Source organism: Kryptolebias marmoratus, linkage group LG3 (assembly GCF_001649575.2).
Source record: "Kryptolebias marmoratus isolate JLee-2015 linkage group LG3, ASM164957v2, whole genome shotgun sequence".
Taxonomy (NCBI): Eukaryota; Metazoa; Chordata; class Actinopteri; order Cyprinodontiformes; family Rivulidae; genus Kryptolebias; species Kryptolebias marmoratus.
In genome coordinates, this window is record NC_051432.1 from 24,528,538 (window position 1) to 24,546,227 (window position 17,690).

At 38.1% G+C, this 17,690-nt stretch overlaps 1 protein-coding gene across 1 annotated transcript in view; it reads left to right on the forward strand.

Moving 5' to 3' along the window:
* The first annotated feature begins 16,494 nt into the window (after nucleotides 1-16,494).
* Nucleotides 16,495-17,690, forward strand: part of xylt1 (xylosyltransferase I) — an 89,637-nt gene continuing 88,441 nt past the window's right edge. The window contains exon 1 of the mRNA XM_017416903.3: nucleotides 16,495-16,939. Coding sequence (XP_017272392.1) covers nucleotides 16,628-16,939 — 312 coding nt within the window. The 5' untranslated portion in view covers nucleotides 16,495-16,627. The remainder of the gene's footprint in view (nucleotides 16,940-17,690) is intronic.

Below are 17,690 nucleotides of genomic sequence, written 5' to 3' on the forward strand. Positions count from 1 at the left end.
AGAATAATTTTTCTTTTCTAGCTATTGACAAGACAGTAAATATAACCTCTGCGCCATCTTTAAAAAATATATGTTTTACATTTAAAAATGACAACATGTTTTATGTCAACATTCGATGTGAAGAAAGGCATGCTATTTCTGAAATGGTAATCTGTCAAGCAGCATATACACAGCCTTGAGTCTTAAGCACATAATTTACAATATTCTTTATGAAGTTAATATAGTGTTTCTTAGAAGCAAACATTTTATTTAAATATTTAAAATTGCTTTCTCCATAAAAGAGGCTGTGCTGCCTAACCTCACATCATCAACGTGTAACTGATAGCAGCAGACAAGAAATACACTGGTTAAGATTTACCACCGAGGCTGTTGACAGGATAAACCCAAGGTGTCATGATACAGCCAAGACTTTTAAAAAGACGGAAAGAGTAGATGTGGAAATTAGATGATAATTAGAGGACCTGACAGGAAAAAAAAAAGACCTATACAGCATTAGCCAGGTGTTTTTAATGCTGTGGCTGTCTGAGAGTTGTTGCTGTGGAGCTCTGAACAGAATAACCATTGTGAGAGCACGAGCAAATCCAGCAAGATTTTGTTATTAAAGGAGAGATGCACAGTAAAATTATACCACCGTCTTTGTTTCCACTGCAACTGCACCCTCTCAGACACGGTTGATTTCCTTTCTTTTCCATAGAAAGACAATGTGCATGCAGGCTGTGAAGGGGAAAGTTATATGAAATTCAATATCCCCTTATTGACAGGGAGATCATGACCAGTCTTATGTTAAATAACCCTTCGGCTTTCATGTTATATGAATAGCAGATGTCAGTGCACAAATACTCATTTTCTATCAGAAGTGGAGACCCATTCAGACCCATTTAACTGTGTTTTACCCTTTGTCTGGTCAGCAAAAACACAGGGGGAACTGGATCTGGCAGAGATAAATTATTCATTGCCCTAATGAAGGTGCACGGTTAGGTAAGACTTGTTCTGTGAAATTGTGTGATCCCAGGACAGGAAGTTCATTGAGGGACTTGAGACAAACAGAATGGCTCTAAGGTCATTGAATTTCAATATTAATAGATGTAAAGCAACAGAGAGCTGCACAATTCCCTAAACGTTAGTGCTAAAGACAGGTTACACGACGCAGCGTCTATGTTGTCTGACTCAGAGAAAAGATGCGTGGAGTTAAAGTTGTCTTATGTGTTGCTTTAATTGTTAATTATAACAATAGGTAACGACTATACATCCTTAATAGGAAACTCAAATTAAAAATTCAAATTTATTTTAATTGTTGGAATTCTGATTCAGCATTCAGACTACCTTTTTTATAAATCTAACTTGTTCTTTGTGCTATTTTAGCTATTCACATATCAAAACGTTCAGCTCATCCAGAAGATGGAGTGCTATGAATTTTGATGACGTTTAAAGGTCACAGATTGTTGGATGATGCTTGGTTGTATCTCAAGGATTGATGTTGAATTGTCATGAGATTTCAAAAAAGAAAGTTTGAATGAATCCCGATGAACTCACAGAATGGCCTAAATGTTTAATGTCTTAAATTACTTTGTTCCATGATCGTGCAGAGATGTGCACATCTGAATCCAGTTGTACTGTAAAAGCGGTGCTTCAAAATCAGGCACAAAAGGTCAGCTGACCAGTCTGAGTAAACAGACCGACTGTAATCAACCCAGCCCTGGTGTAATCATACAATCTCTTTTTTCATTTTAAATGTGTGTGGGAGTTTTCCAGCTCTGTGCTGTTGCTGTTTTTTTAGAACCTAAAGTAGTTTAAATCAAATCATTCCCTTCTAGTGAAACTTTATTTACTACTGCTTTTCTGTTAACCTGAATAAGCCACATCTTTGTTTTGTGATATCTGTCATCATCCTCTGTCTGACGGTTCGTGTGCACCGTCACAACAATGGTGAGATACCAACGAAACTGACGCTCCTACCATCTGATTTGCATCCATACTCGCAAACATTTGTTAGCGTGACATCTTGCTAGACTAAGACAAACATGGAAAACACCATTAGAGTGGTGTCATTGTCCGTGTTGTCACTTATTGCATCGTGTTTTCATTTTATGTAGAACCCACTCATCTTTTTGTCAGTGCCACCCTAAAAACAAACTGCTTTCACTTCTGTGCAGATATCAAGTTCTTTTCATCCTCCTTTTTCTTTTTGTCTTTAATGACTGTGGCCAAAGACCTCAATAATAACCCCATTTGTCCTTTGCTCTTGTTTCTAATGTGAGCTCTAGCTCATGTTTTGTATAGCTCTTCTTTACAAAGCACTTTGATATGTTTCTATAGTTATTACTGCTTTGAAGGATCAAGTATCCCCGTTTTAAGATCCTCTGTCGCTTGCTTAGAGGTGACTTGATTGCTGAAGGTTACCACAAAGACTGAAGAGTCCAAATCTATCAAGCTGCTGATGATTTCTAAGTAAATTCGAATTCAGGGAGCATTAAAAGGGTTTTTACTGTTTTCTTATACATAAAATGAGACATAAATCAGTAAAAAGGTATTTGGAGATTTGTTTGTGGAAGTTTTAAATAGTAATTTCTATTGTAAATCATTGAAATTTGTCATTTCTAAAGCAATGCAAAAGAAATGGGCACCTCTATTATATTTGTTGAGTTTAGTCAAATAAATTAAAGGCGTAGCATATCACCCACTGGCTTTCTTTCGACTTATTTTAAGAAATGATGTAGTTGCTTTAGATCAAAACTTGAAAAAAAAAAGAGTTGACTCCACATCTTTTCTTTTGCAGATGTACATCCAATAAATGAGTTTCAATGAAACCCATTCAGTGGTTTATGAGATATTTTGCTAACAGACAAACAGGTTTGAATCCAAAAGTGACTTGTTGTGCTCAAAGTTAATGTTGAGGACAATGCTCAGCTACTACCACACCAAATGTCAGCTCAGTATTTTGAAAAATTGTCTGAGTTGTAGCAATTTTTGTGTTTTCTTCAGTCAGCTGTGGCGGCCATGTTGAATCGGGTTGCATCCAAATCTTAATGAGTTGTGGATTTGTACCCAATGATTGGTTTTCTAAAGTTATAAAAAAATCACACACACACTCCCACGTGCATGCACACACACAAACACGAGCAAAAACATGATTGCTCTGCCTTTGCCTTTGGTGAACGGCAAAAAAAGAACATTGTATCATTTTATTGGACAAAATAATTCACATCTACTAGTAGAAACAAACCGATTATAAATTGCTTAGAAAGCCCTAAAATGACTGCAGTCAGTACCTGATCTGCCCGGATCTTTACGTTTTCCTCCTCATCTGGTTCTGCAATCATCAAATTTGAACTGAGTGCTGATATCAATAAGAGAAAATGAATGCTGAATTCAGCAGATTTGTTTCATTCATCATTATAATAATTACAGAAACGTCACATTAAAGGTAAATTAAACATTTCTGTCATTCTAGTCTAGTCTTTGCAGTCCAATGTCGCTCATCTTTTTCTTTATGTGAGCTTCTTGCCCATGAATATACTGAATATAATCACAAATTAAATTCCATGATTACCACAAGGACTCTTTCTCAAAGTTGCTGCTTCGAGTCATTTCATTTGAGTTCTGCTCATAAAACTCTGCTGTTAAATAAAGTGGTTAGAAGAAATAAATTCTAACAAAAAGAGCTTATCTGTTGGAACAAGATGTGGTTAGACTTTTGTGTAAATATGTGCTTTCTTACTGGATTCATTATGTTTTATTCTGGTCTCCCACTATTGCTGGAAATGGTAAAATTAAACTAAAGGATAAAATATTAGAATTGAACACATGTGGTAGCTGGCAGCCATTTCCAAACTTTTCCAAAGTTTTATTTAAGGACACTTTAACCACTGATATGAAAAAAATAAAATGTGAAGACTTTCTTTATGAGGATTTATTTTATTTTTCATTTTTTGGGCCATCTTTCCAACACTGCATGGAGTTCCTTTAAAACACAGTCTTAATGTTGGCCAGCACACATGATATCTACATTTATAGACTGTTCTGTAAGAAAAAATGGGTAAATAACCATCGACCTGTGCTACTGTGATCTAGACTGTGTGATCATTCCAAATTATACTTGTTAGCTTGGGTAAAGTAATGAAAGGTTTGCTGTTTTGTTGCATTTTATTTTCTGTTGTATATTTTATACTGTGTTGCTGTAATGAAATGCATTGTTTCGGTTTGTTTTGCAACTCTCTGCACGCAGGGATAAATAAAATCTATTTAAATTGAGTCCCAACACATTAAGTCACTCCAATGTGCAAACATGTCTTTTGATGGTCTTTTCCCGTGAAAACATGGTGTTATGCACTTTGTTGTAGACATTTTCTCTTGGCTGACTCCACTTTTCCTTATCCATTTGCCCTTTTAAAGCGTCAACTTCGCCGTGTACTGGCTGGTCTGTTTTCCCTGGTGGAGATTTAAGCTTTGTACCTGATAAGAAGTGCTGCGTTCCTCCAGGGTAAACTGAGCAGCTTAGTACTCTGGAATGTGACCATTTCCTCACGAAACACCCTCACATTTATGCACTGGCACAGGAATGTGAAATGCACAACATTTCACCATACCGGATCATTTTAAATCCGACACTGGATCGCTGTTGCATCAAGGACGCATCAAGACCAAATCGCAAAATAAAAATTAAAGAAAACATTTTGAGTCTTTAGTCATTTTCAAGCTCTTGGCTGTAATAATTGATGCTCTGAGAGAGCTAGCAGGGGTAAGCACTAGTTTAGGCTTGTCTCTAGGTCTGTGAGTCCCCTCAGACACCATTTCCAGAGCTGTCTCCCCTAGTTACTGTTGCTATAAGGAACAAGCTTTTACATCCAGTTCGGTACAGACTGCAGACGCAGACGTGTCAGATTTAACTATTCGAAGTTACCTGATTAGCACGAGTCAAGTAAAAATGAATCATTTAAAGTGTCATTTGTTTTGTTTTTTGCCTGGTTTGGATGCTCCATTTACATGGTCAATACTACGGTGGCCCTGAAGTGCAAACCACATCAACAAACCAATAAACACAACTACAAATTTACAACCACAAATTAAAACCACAATGACATTAATCTCCCGGAAAAGGTAGGTAACATGGGTGGGAAACATGAGACATCACTGACTGGACGACAGCATGTTTGGCTTTTAAACCTGAACGCATAAACTTTAAAGCATGTCCAGTATCAACTTGTATGGATGTCCTGACTTAAAATATTCTTGGATAGCAGCAGCTAAAGCTACGTTTGGGTCACCGGTAACATTAATGTTTTCAATAATGCACTATAGGCAGAAAAACTTCTGCTTTAAAAGCCAAACGATGCCGTTGTCCAATCAGTGATGTCTCATGTTTCCCACTGGTACCTACCTTTTCCAGTGGGTTAATGTCATTTAGTTTTTTAATTTGTCGTTATGGTTTGCACTTCAGGGCCACCATACAGTACAGAGTTAAACATGTGCTTTATTACTGTCCACATGTTTCAATTTATGTTAGCTTATTTAGCCTTCCTGTACATTTAGTTTAGTTTAGTTTATATTAGCTCATATTTTAGATATTGTTAGATTCCTAATTGTTGTTTAGTTCATGTTTATATATGTTTAGTTTCATAATTTTATTTAGATTATCTTATATTTCATTTAGATTATACATGATTGATGTTTTTACTTCTGTATCTCTATATTTGATTTTGATGTTTTTATCTGTATTTGATTATGTACCTGATTGTTGTTTTTGTGTTGTAAAGCACTTTGAATCGCCTTGTTGCGGAAAAGTGCTATATAAATAAATTTCACTCTCACTTCACTGCTGAAAGACGAAAGGCAGGCGATCATGTTTTTGCTCTTCTGTGTGTGGCAACAAAATATCGTTACAGATATTGACCTAAACCTTGGTGGGATTATTGCTAAAGCTAATTACCAACACATATTCTAACAGATTGTGCAAAATCTTTGTTTGAAACGTTGCCATTCATTATTTGGTGTCAACTCTGTCTGTCTGTTAGCAAAATATTTTATGAACCACTGGATGGATTGTAGTGAAACTAAATTGAGTGTGTTTTTGTAACTAGGACTGGATTACTCATGTAACATCGTCAAGATCTGCACTTTCAAACAGTACTTTTGGCTTCAGAAAGATTTTAATTCTTGTCATGTTTTGGTTTTAAACTAAAGATTGAAGTGTTGAAGATGCAGAGCAAACAATTTTGTGACATCCAGAGTTGACATAGCAAACAGCAACAAATTAAATACTTTCAACGAGGCAGGCTCTCTTTATAATCACTGAACATGTCTGCTTTCTGAGTTACTATAGAAACGTAAAATATTATATATACAACTCTGTGACCTCTGTGGAAGAAGATCAGAACGAACATAAACGAACATAAACGACTGATTCTAGGTAATAAAAACAAAGATTCTTGTTTGATTCTGAAGAAACAAAAAACAGTAATAAATTTCATTAAAAATCTGCCAAAAGTGTCAACTAATTTCTACACAATGGCAAAACCCATTCCCACTGTGGAAATGTCACTCAAATAGAAACCTTACTTGAGAAAAAAAATGGCAAAAGGGAAACTGCTTTCAAGTTCATAACATGTCAGTTAATGAGAGATTTTTATTGAAAGAGAAAAAACTGCAGGAGGCCACAGAATGTGAAAGGAAACCAACGATCGGCTGAACATTCAAGTAGTCCAGGGCATTTAGTGTCCAGTAAGTCAGTTATTTAAAACGAGAGTTGAAAAGACTTCAGCTCTTTGTGTCTGATTTTTTTCCAGGTCTTCAGAGCTGCTAACATTTGTGATTTCTCAGTTACACAACTGGCATTCTTTTACAGATGACTACTTGCCCCTGCTCTCTTTGTACTGGAGCCTGAGCCATCTATGGACCACATCTGCCTGTTTAGTCTCCCGTCGGAGCTCAGTGCGAGAAGAAAAAGCCTCCCTCTGGTCTCCCGTGGCGTCTCTGTCAAAGACACCTGTCTGCAGCTGTGTCTCTCTGTTTTCTCCCGCGCTCCAGTCAGCATGCCGCCAGATTACATAAAACACGGCGCGCAGGAGAGTGTCCTACAGCAGGACGCCCGAGGCTTCAGCAGTGCTGTTGTGTTTCGCCCACCCGGGTGCCTCTCCCTGCTGTCCCAGACTCCCTCCACCAGCTGGCTGCTCATCTGTGTCTCTAACTGTCTGCTGCTTCACCTCCGAGGACACAGGTGGACTGTTTGTGACGACTGCTTGCTTTTATTTCCTAGCGAGTCAGACGTACAAGCGTCTGTCTGTCCATTAGACCGACAAAAGAGGTTGACTGTAATTAAAACCAGCATTTGTTGCCATGGGGAACGGCAGCCATTGTCGTGGCGACAGGCGGCCCACTCGGTCCCAAAGCAACGGAGCTGAAGCTAATGAGAGACATGTCTCCACTGCCAGATAAACACTCTTTTCTGTCTTTTTAACAAACCTAAAAAAATAATTTTCTGCTTTTATTCAGTTTGAGCTCATAAATGTATGTTTTCTTCCTTTGACTCTTCATCTTTCTCTTCCTCTCATTCATTTGTCAGATAAGCACATTTTCCTTGTTTCGATTGTTCTCAATTCTTTCTCACATCTTCTGGCTTCATCTTCACTTCACAATTATGTCTATTTTAGTTATTTACTCATCTATCCTGACTCTCATGGTTCCCTTGTTTGTTATAACCTGCCACCAAAATCCAGGGCAGAAAATTATGTTTTTCTGTGTTTTGGTGTCTGTTTGTGACCAAAAATACCTCCGGAACCATTGGTTTCGTTTTATTGAAACCTGAAGAAAATAATCAGTGGATTAACTTTAACCTACAGCTGATTAACTTGTGAAGTCAACCTGATTCAAGATGGCCCCCACTGCCAGTTTTACTGATATTGATCTAAAACTTGTTGTGGTAGTAGCTGAGAGTTATTCACAGCACATACGCTGAGCTTGCAAAATTATTTTTAAGGTCTCAACACAAAACGATCTTAGTCTAAAACTCTGGCGGAGGGCGATCCATCAATGAATCCATATTTTGGGTAGGCCTTTAACTCTGGTGTGTGTTTGTGTAACAGTTGCACATCTGGGCTGTTTTTGATCTGTCCCCTCCTCTCTTGTCTTTCTCTCTACTTGATAAAATATAAATTAACATTTGAAGGATTCTCAGAAATCTTCAGAGTGGTTTGAAATTCTGTGCCTGTATCTGTCTGTGGTCTGCAGCCTTATCTCTGTAAAAATAACTCGATTTGCCTGCAGAAATGTCAGCAATTTAATAACTTGTGCCCCAATTCAAATGTTAAAACAGTTACAGAAACCTTTAAAACTTTTCATATAGGATTACAGATTAGAGATTAGGAGAGTGCGTTAAGTATGAACTCAACTTTAGTAAAAGTGTTGCTCTCAGGCTCTAACAGCAGTGTTTTATTTATTTTATTTTTTGCTTGTGAAATATGTTAAACTAATAAAATAGTTGTCTTTGTTTTTGTAAAAAGATTTTTCCTTTAACAAGATCGATCAAAATGGCTAAAACAGATAGCTATAAACCAATCTGATGTAATATATAACAATATTTTACTGAAACAGGCTTTGATGGACTTATTCTGTTATTTAATTGGCAATAAACACTTGTATAATTATCTACAAGACTAAATGTATAGATACGGAATAAATGTGACTATCTTAATGTTTCTGAAAATCAATAATGTATGTAAAAATTATATTTATGTTTAACACATCCATACAGCGTCTGCATACAATCTGCTATTATTGTATGTCTACCTTTGATTTTTTATTTTACATTTTGATCATAAAGGTCATAAAGTCATCAGTCAATGAGTTGTGGACTTCTTAGGAAATAGGATTAATGGTGGAGGAAAATAAGAGCCTCACTCCAGCAGAAAACTTGACATGAACGTGGGGTAATCTTGTCCAGAGAGCGAGACCAAAACCAGACACGGAGACAACAGCTGAAGGTAAGTGTGTTTATTTACAGGGTGACTAATATATACAGTGCGTGCTTCGGGGTGGGATCTGGAAAACAAGAGGAACAGGGTGAGTCTCGGGTACCAATCCTACTATCAGGTGAGCACTGCAAGATGGTTTAATGATTGTTCTTTTGATCTTACAGATCCAGGAGGTGTCCAGTGGCGAGGAGGAGATGAAGGAGGCGTTTAGGTGATCCAGGAGTTGGCAAGCCAGTTATCCTGTCCAGGTGAGTATCCAAGTGTCCTGAGGTAAGTACCCGTGAATCCGTAACTCCGTGACGTGGCAAACAATCTATAAACAAGAGGCATAGAGAACGTAGTCAAAAGGTTACCAAACTTGGTTAGAAAACAGTGGCTGCGAATCTAACCCAGGAGGTTCGATGCTCCAGCGAAGGTCTGGTCTCAACTGGAGGCTTAAGTACTGGCAGTCTTCATTATCCTGATCTGGATCACCTGTGAAAGTAGGAACTAGAGGAGCTGCCCCAAGGCGGGGCTAAAAACCCAGATCCCTACAAAACTATTTCATAATATTTTTTATATTTTATTTTATATATTTATTTTTTATATTTATATATTTATTTGTTATTCTTATAGTTTTGATTTCAGTGGTCCAATTGTATGTTTTATATATATATATATATGTTTCATTATTCACAATTACTCTAAATATTAATATTGTGTGATCCATCATTCAAACTTTTTACCTTTTCCACTGTATGGTTTCAAGTTGTGTATTAAACTGCTAGACTTGATTATTAGTCAAAGCCTGAGAATCATTAAGAGAGTTCCTCCTTCTACTTAGAGACTGATTTATTCTCTTACTGATAAACATGTTTATGAATGGAAAACTAACTATTACACTGTAGTTTGTTACATAAACCAACTCCTGATGCTGCAGTTTGTCAACATTTTTTACAATATATTTTCTTTGAGTTTACATATGGTCCAAAGCCACTGGGCTAAACATGAAACATTTGAAAAGTCTAAACAATTGGCTTACAAAAATGTAAAATGTTCCTGTTTTTTTTTTTTACCAGAAATTGGTCTAAACATTTCCATCAAAATACACGACATAGGCATGCCTGCCATTTTACAATGTGGAGCATCATTCTTTGTATTTGATAATAATTTAAGGCTTTTTATGAAGCAACATAATAAATCGACTTCATAGAAATTCAAAGCAAAACGAGACCCTGATGTGTGACTTCTGATAGATGCTGGACTCACATTTATATCTCTAAAAGGATTATCCACAATAACTTTAGTAAGTGCTCATAATTTGAGTATGAATGAGTCAAACATAAACACTTTCTATCTGACAGTTCATCACATTAATCTGTTCCTGCTCAGTGTTGAAATGATCCCAAACATTCTGGCATCCGTTAATCATTTCAATCCTAAAATTTGGCAAATAGCATCAGGTTTGAAAAGAAAATGAATATGTTTGGTTTCTTCTTGTCTGACTCTTTCTGTGTGATGGAAGAAGAATAACAGTCGAGCTGTAAAGGAACAGTCAAAAAAAAAAAAGCTTGTAACTTAAAATTGCAGGAATGTCTAATTACATTGTTGTTTAAAAAGCCACAAGGTTAGCAGCTTTCAGTCTGAGTCCTTCCTTTTGTCTGCTATCAAACTGTTGTTTTGGACTCTGGTTGTGCTTTGTCTGCGTGGCAGTAATGCAATCCCTGAAGATAAAAACCGCAGCGTGCTGCTCAAAATAATAATTCCCATTTCTTTGTTTCAATAGCCACCACAGTGTATAATTTACTTCCCAATCCTAGGGGTGATATATGCAAAACATTGGCTGGTGGTGGAATTTGCATCTAGCAATTTTATTGTTTTCTTCCCCTGGTTATGTTATTTCGCCCTTCAATAAACATAACTGGCTATCAATTTGTCAAAAAGCCAGAGCTACTGTCTCTGTCTGCTCTGCCAACTTATACATTCACTGAAACGTGTTGTTTCCAAAAAACAACACAGAAAAACAAATGCCGCACCGTTGCATTGGAATATTTGTATGTTATTAGACATTTTAGAACAATGTTGGCAGTGTTCTTATTTCTTTATATATTTTAAAAAGTTAGTGTTTAGTATCTGAAAACTTTCACAGCATCATCATTGTGAGTCTCCTCGCTGGGCGTGAAACAGATAAAACCCAAACCCCAAAATATCCAGTCAGAAAGAATCTTTCAGACAGTGTCAGACGAAGTAAACAATGTTATTATCTCCTAAACGACAGCACATACCAAGGTCTGATGTATATTTCAGCATCACTAAAGAGTTGGTTCTTGTTAACGTTTTGTGTTCGATGTGCAAAAAACAAGCAGGTGAAAAAGACCTGAGCAGCTTTAAGCATTAAAATAGATTTTCCTGGTGTCAGACTGTTGATTGCAATCAAAATTCATTGTCTTTTACACATTTTGAAAGTTTCCATTTAAAAAAAAAAATACAACATAAATTAAAGGCCTAGCATTCCCTGCAGGAATGCATATCACCCGCCGCCTTACGTGCCAAAGTTTTAAACTGAAACCATCTTATGATGAGAAGGGGCGAAGCTGGAGTCACTTTGTTCAAACAGTAAATGATGTTATGAGCGATCTGACGTGTTATTGTGAGATGCTGTGAGATGTGATGCAGCTCAGTCTCTGTTCAGGATGACTCTCAGCTAATACCACACCAAATTTGAGCTCAATATTTGTCAAATCTACTAATTTATAACCATTTTATATTGATGATTAGCTATGGCAGCTGTCTTGATTTAGGTTGACTCCAAACATTAATCAGTCATAGATGTACAACCAAAGGTTACTTTCTGAAAGTTTTATTAAAATCGGCTTAGTTTACAAACACAGTAGACTCCAACAATAAATGCTAAAAAAATAAGCAAAGGTCTTATGCCATAACTACCACTTGATATAAGTGTTGGGAATGACTTCCTGCTACAAACGCAACAAATGTTAGCACAATATCTGTAAAATTTATTTCATTATAAGCATTTTTGTGTTTTCATTTTGGGCTGACTCCAGACATTAATCAGTTGTAGCTGCATAATTAGTGATTATTTTCTGAATGTATCATTAAAACTGGTCCGGTTTTAATGAAATATTTTCCTAACAGACAAACACAAGCACACAGAGACACAAGCAAAAACTTTATTTTGTGCCTTTTGCCTGCAGACCATAATTACTTGTTTGATTAGAGACTGTAGATGATACTAGGACAAAAAAAAATCTTCTAAAGTGATGTGAGTGACGGCCACGGAGCAATTCAAGGCAAAACTATTAAATGTAAAATTGGAGAGATTCTCCATTTCTTCTGAGTGGACGGCCTTGAAATGTAGCAATAATAAGTGGAGCAGGAGAGTCACCACAGCACCAGCGCTGTTGTCAGTCAGCCTCCCCTCAGAGGGAATGTTCTTTCCAGGACTAACACTCCTACTTTCACCCAGGAAAATTACAGTCTGCACTGAAGCACGATACTGTAATTTGAATCATATTCAAATGAGAACCTCCTGTCGCTGTGAAAAAGTTAAAACGTCTTTTCAGGTTCTAAATTATTTAGGTGAACAGAACAGAGAGTGGTAGGAAGCTTCTGTAGCTTCCCGTACATCCCAGAGTTCCTAAAGTAAAAATAACTCCGTAAATAATCATGTGTACCGACATCAGAATGCCTGAAAGTAGAGAGGGTTTGTAAATACTTGTAAGCTCTTCATGTGCCACCAGGTAGACTGGACAACCAGTCTTGCTTTCTGGTTATACTTTTTGTAGGTGATCGGATACTTTAAATCTTTTGAAGCTGTTTTTTGTTGAAAGGTTGTGACCATTTAATATCTTAATATCTTTAATATCGTAAATAGCACTTTGAACAGCCTCAGTTTGGAGAAACAGAGTGCAGTTCTGCCTGGATTAATGAGCTAACGGCTAGTCTATGTGAGGCCGAAAACCGATGTGGGTTGCTGCTATCCTTAAACCAGGGGTGTCCAATCCTGGTCCTCGAGGGCCACTATCCTGCATGTTTTACTTGTTTTTCTGCTCCAACACACCTGATTTGAATCAATGGGTGATTAACAGGCTTCTGCAGAACATGAAGAGGTGATTTAACCTCTGAATCAGGTGTTGGAGCAGAGAAACAAGGAAAACATGCAGGATGGTGGCCCTCGAGGACCAGGATTGGTCACCCCTGCCTTAAATAAACACCTCCAATCTCAAATAAAGTTCATGAGAACACTATTTTTTAAACATTTACATTACCATTGGATTTATATTACCTGGTTATTCAGGCACCAATATAATGAAGTGCTGCAGGCCACACCAGAAGTGCTACAGCTAGCTGCTGCTGCTACTTGTCCTTGCAAATATCCATAGAATGTGATGTTTATACAAATGGTAATGTATAAATGACAGCATTGAAAAAAAATCTTCACACGAACCTCTAAAATTTTTGAGATTTCATTTTTTTTCAAGCCAACAACGACCCACTCTGATCATGACTTCACGCAGACTAGCCATTAGCTCGTTAATCTGGTCAAAATTAAACTCTGCTTCTCCAGACTGAGGCCACTAAAAGAACTATCTGCAACCGGTAAGATAGTGTTTAATTATCAATCTAATTCTACATACTTGGCTATCTTTTTGCTAATATTTGGCTTTTAGCTAACATTTTGCCTTTTTTAGCTAGCCTTCTGTTACTTTTAGCCAGCCCTGTGCTACATATAGTGTTCAGCTTGCTTTTTGCTACTCATAGCTTTTAGCTTTTTTTACTACTTTGTGCAAAATTGAAACAGATTTTTTTTTTTTTTAATTGATTGATTAGGTCCTGGTGAAAATACTGCCAGATTTATAATTTGTTATAAATAAAAATAAGAGACTTTGAAAACCACCTCCATTCAAGCTTCACTTAGTGATGAAGTGGGAGTGACACTTGTCTCTTTTGGCTGAGAACTGTTCAGATTACATGTATTCTTGCTTTCTAGAGGTATAAAATGGCAGCTTTTCACTGTGATGACTCTGCTGGCTGTTCATGCTGGCTTATTGTTGTGACTTACTGGGACACTTGAGTAGAGCTGAGCCATGGGTAATGTTTTTAGCAACACCTGTGCCTTTGCTACCATGTCAAGTCAAAATGCCTGCTGTGTATAAAAAGGGCCTGCTGGAGGAGATATTGTGACTTTCTTTCTGTGATTGCCAAACCTGAGAACCATAAATGGCTTCAGGCAGGAGGGAAAGAAAAGGTGAAGTAAAGACTCAGGCCTCTGTAGTCTCCACTGGCCTGAAAAATGCAACCAAATTTTAAGAAAATAAGAAATAGATAAGACTCTGTGAGTTTAGTCTTGTTTCTAGTAAAGAAAAGTCTTCTTCTGGGTCAAAACATCAAAACACTTCAGACCCTTTCTTTTGTTTCTTTAATCATTTTTTTTGCCTAATCAGATATAACAATAACAGCGAATAAAGAAAACATATGCATTTTATTTATAACTGTATTTTTGATTAGGTCATTGGACCTAACCTGAGCTTCTCTATAAAAGGTTTTACTTGGACTGAAAAACAAGTCAGAACAGAAAAAAGATGAAGGCAGAGAAAATAGAGCAAATCAACCTACTAAAGTAATACTACTAAAAGTATAAATCACTGGTTTAGGGAAAATGATGCTGAAGTCCTGGAGTGACTGTGTCTGATATGATAAACTAAATAAATCTAAAACAAGCTGTGCACTGAGATTTCTAAAACTGATTTTTAAAAATATGCTTTAAACTTTTTTAACTTTTTTTTTTCTGGCCAAAAATGTTTTAACAAAGTAAACATTATACAGTATACAGTATACCAAACTACCAGAGGATTGATTCTGTTATCTGCACGGCAGGGGTGTCACTAGGTTTTAAGGACAAGGGGGGCTTAGCCCCCAGGAGATGCACAGGATGTGACCAAACATAGAGGGCGAGAACAAAATTTCTCAAACAGCTAACAAAACCTGAGTTGCTTTTCCACATTTTTGGACACATTTAGCAGATACCTTACTGTGTAAATGTTTTAAGCAACCAATTATATTTTTATTCAGAACATCAAACAAGAAGTATGTTTACAGTTTTAACAAGAAAAAGGAACATATTTTTTTATTTTTATTTTGTGAATTATATGGTTATTTATTTAAACTCATATTCTGGCCACATTATATTGAATTTTTGTAAAAAAAAAAATAATTTATTGCCAACTATTGACTTTAAAAAAAAAAAAAAAAAAAAAAAAAAAATCTTGACACCAAAATTATTTAGGGGGGCTTGAAAACATTTGAAACAGGCTTGAAAACAGGCCTAGTGACGCCACTGCTGCACGGTACAACCACCATGAGAAACTCCAAACTTTATATACAACTTTTCTGTCGCTGAGGGCACTGCTGCCCATCGCACATTAAAAGCTTTATGAGCGTAGCTGCGTCTCATCTGTGGGTTCTAGATAATTCAGAAATCAAAAATACTGATGACTAAAACTCAAGGCTTTAAGCAGAAAAGATGTCCATCTTTTATAATAAACAAGAAGGGCACTCTCCTTGTTTGAGGAAATATTTTTAAAAATCAGGTGTTTATTAATTTAAAGAAAAAATGAAACAGGATTTTTTTCCCCTTACATCTTCTCAGAGTGTTTCCAGTCATCTAAAACATGGCAAAAATGTCATAACGCTTAAAACTTCTGTCTTTCAGTTTCTCCCTTATCAGGGGTCACCACAACTCCTACCTTTGAGTATGCTCAAATATGCAATTTTTAGTATTCAATGGGTCATTTGAGCCTTTTAAAAAAGGTGCCATGTTTTATTGTGATTGACAGCCTGTAGGCAGGACTTCTGTAAACAGCCCAGTTACTCAGAATCTGGCTTCAGAAATATAACAAAACAGAGGCCAAAAAACTGAGATTTTGACTTCACTTTTGGACAGTTATTGGAGTTGCTTTGTCCATTATTTTTATTCATTGTCCATTTTTATTTATGTCAGTGGGTGGGAAACAATGTCTAGTCTCTTACCAATCAGTGATCCAAACCCAACATGGAAGTTATCAACCATTTTGGACTATTTGGACTTTAACCAGCTGTGAGTTGTCACTGAACAGATGTCCACAGCTGTAACGTTTGTCATGCATACCATGATGTTTCACCGGTTACATCTGGGCTGCAGTGATTTTTGGAGGGCAAAAGGAGAGAGATTAATTTTGTAAAGTTTAAAGCAACAGGAAGCTCACTAAAATATGAGTTAGTTAAACTGCCAGTGGCAACAACATAAGAGGGCCCCATCCTGGAGCCCCACTGTGTCAACGCCCCTGTTGACATCAGTTAAGTGTCCCTGTAGGCTCAGTAATTCTGCTATTTTAGCCAATAATGATAGTGAACATTTCAACATTTGCAATTACATAAACCCGTTTGATGATTATGCCAATAATTCCTCATGTGAGAGATGAAGATGTATCTGCCCGGGAGCTCGTCTCTCACCACACGGTGGCCCTCTGCCTCTCCCTGCCGTCGCTCCTCCTCGCCTCCGCCACCATAAAGCTCAGCCTCCCTCCCTCCTCCCTCCTCCCTCCTCCTCCTCCACCTCCCTCCACCTCCAGTCTGCGCAGAGCTCCGCTCGCTCCTCCAGCTCCGTGCAGCCCGGTGTGAAGATGGTGGCCGGCGGCTCGTGCGCTCGCAGGCTGGCCCGCCGCTCGCGGTCCGCCCTGATCGCAGCCCTCACGGTGCTGCTGGTCCAGACCCTGATCGTGTGGAACTTCAGCACCCTCGACTCGGCCGAGGAGCGGGAGAAGGCAGGCTCCAGCAGCTCCAGCAGCAGCAGCAGCGTGCGGGAGAAGAGGGACCGGGTCGCGGGCAACAACAAAGCCGCCGGCAGCGACTATTTTCAGCGCGGAGTCCAGCGGCAGCCGGGGCAGCATCTCCCCCCGCCGGGGAGGGGGGCGTCTCGCCACATACAGCAGCCGGTAAGACATCACAGCCCGACTCAAAAACATCCCAGTTTTACGGATGTTTTTGAAGACAAACGCTCGGCAGGGCCTCTGAATGAATTCTGGATTGTTGTCATGTTGAGTGGAGGCTTTTTCTCCACTCAACAGGGAACCAGTGGTCGCAGCAGGTCTGAAGCGAGTCCCTTCCTTTATTCCAAGGCTGGGAATCGAATCCGGCATCTGTGGCCGTTTGAATGAACGCATTTCAGTCCAGGTTTCTTTCCTTTTTTTTTTTTTTTTTGGTGTGAAATCTGGAGTCAGCCTGCAGTTCACTCCAGGGCAGAATCATAGCAGGGGAAGGCAAATCCTCTCATAAGGTAGCAGCTGTGGCGATCCCACCTGTATAGCCTCTACCTGTCAAGGTCTGTTTGGTGTTTTAAGTCAACAGTTCCTGGTGCACCTCAAGCAGCAGCTACAGCCTAAATGAAACATAACCTCATTTGCAGACTTGTTTTTGATGAGTGCACAAGAAAATCATCTGTAGAAACGAAGACAAAACAAAATCAGACCTTCACAACGAACATCTTGCACACAAATCAGTCGGAAATGTGTCTTTTTTCAGAACTATCCGGCCTCATTCTCATTCTTGAAATTGTCAATCAGAAATCTATTTGTTCTCCACCGACTGAGCGTGGCGCTTCCACGCAGACCGTACCCCATTCTCTTGAAAACTGAGCTATTCTGTCCCGAAGAAGCTGAACAATTGCAGCCTTTTTTTTTTTTTCCT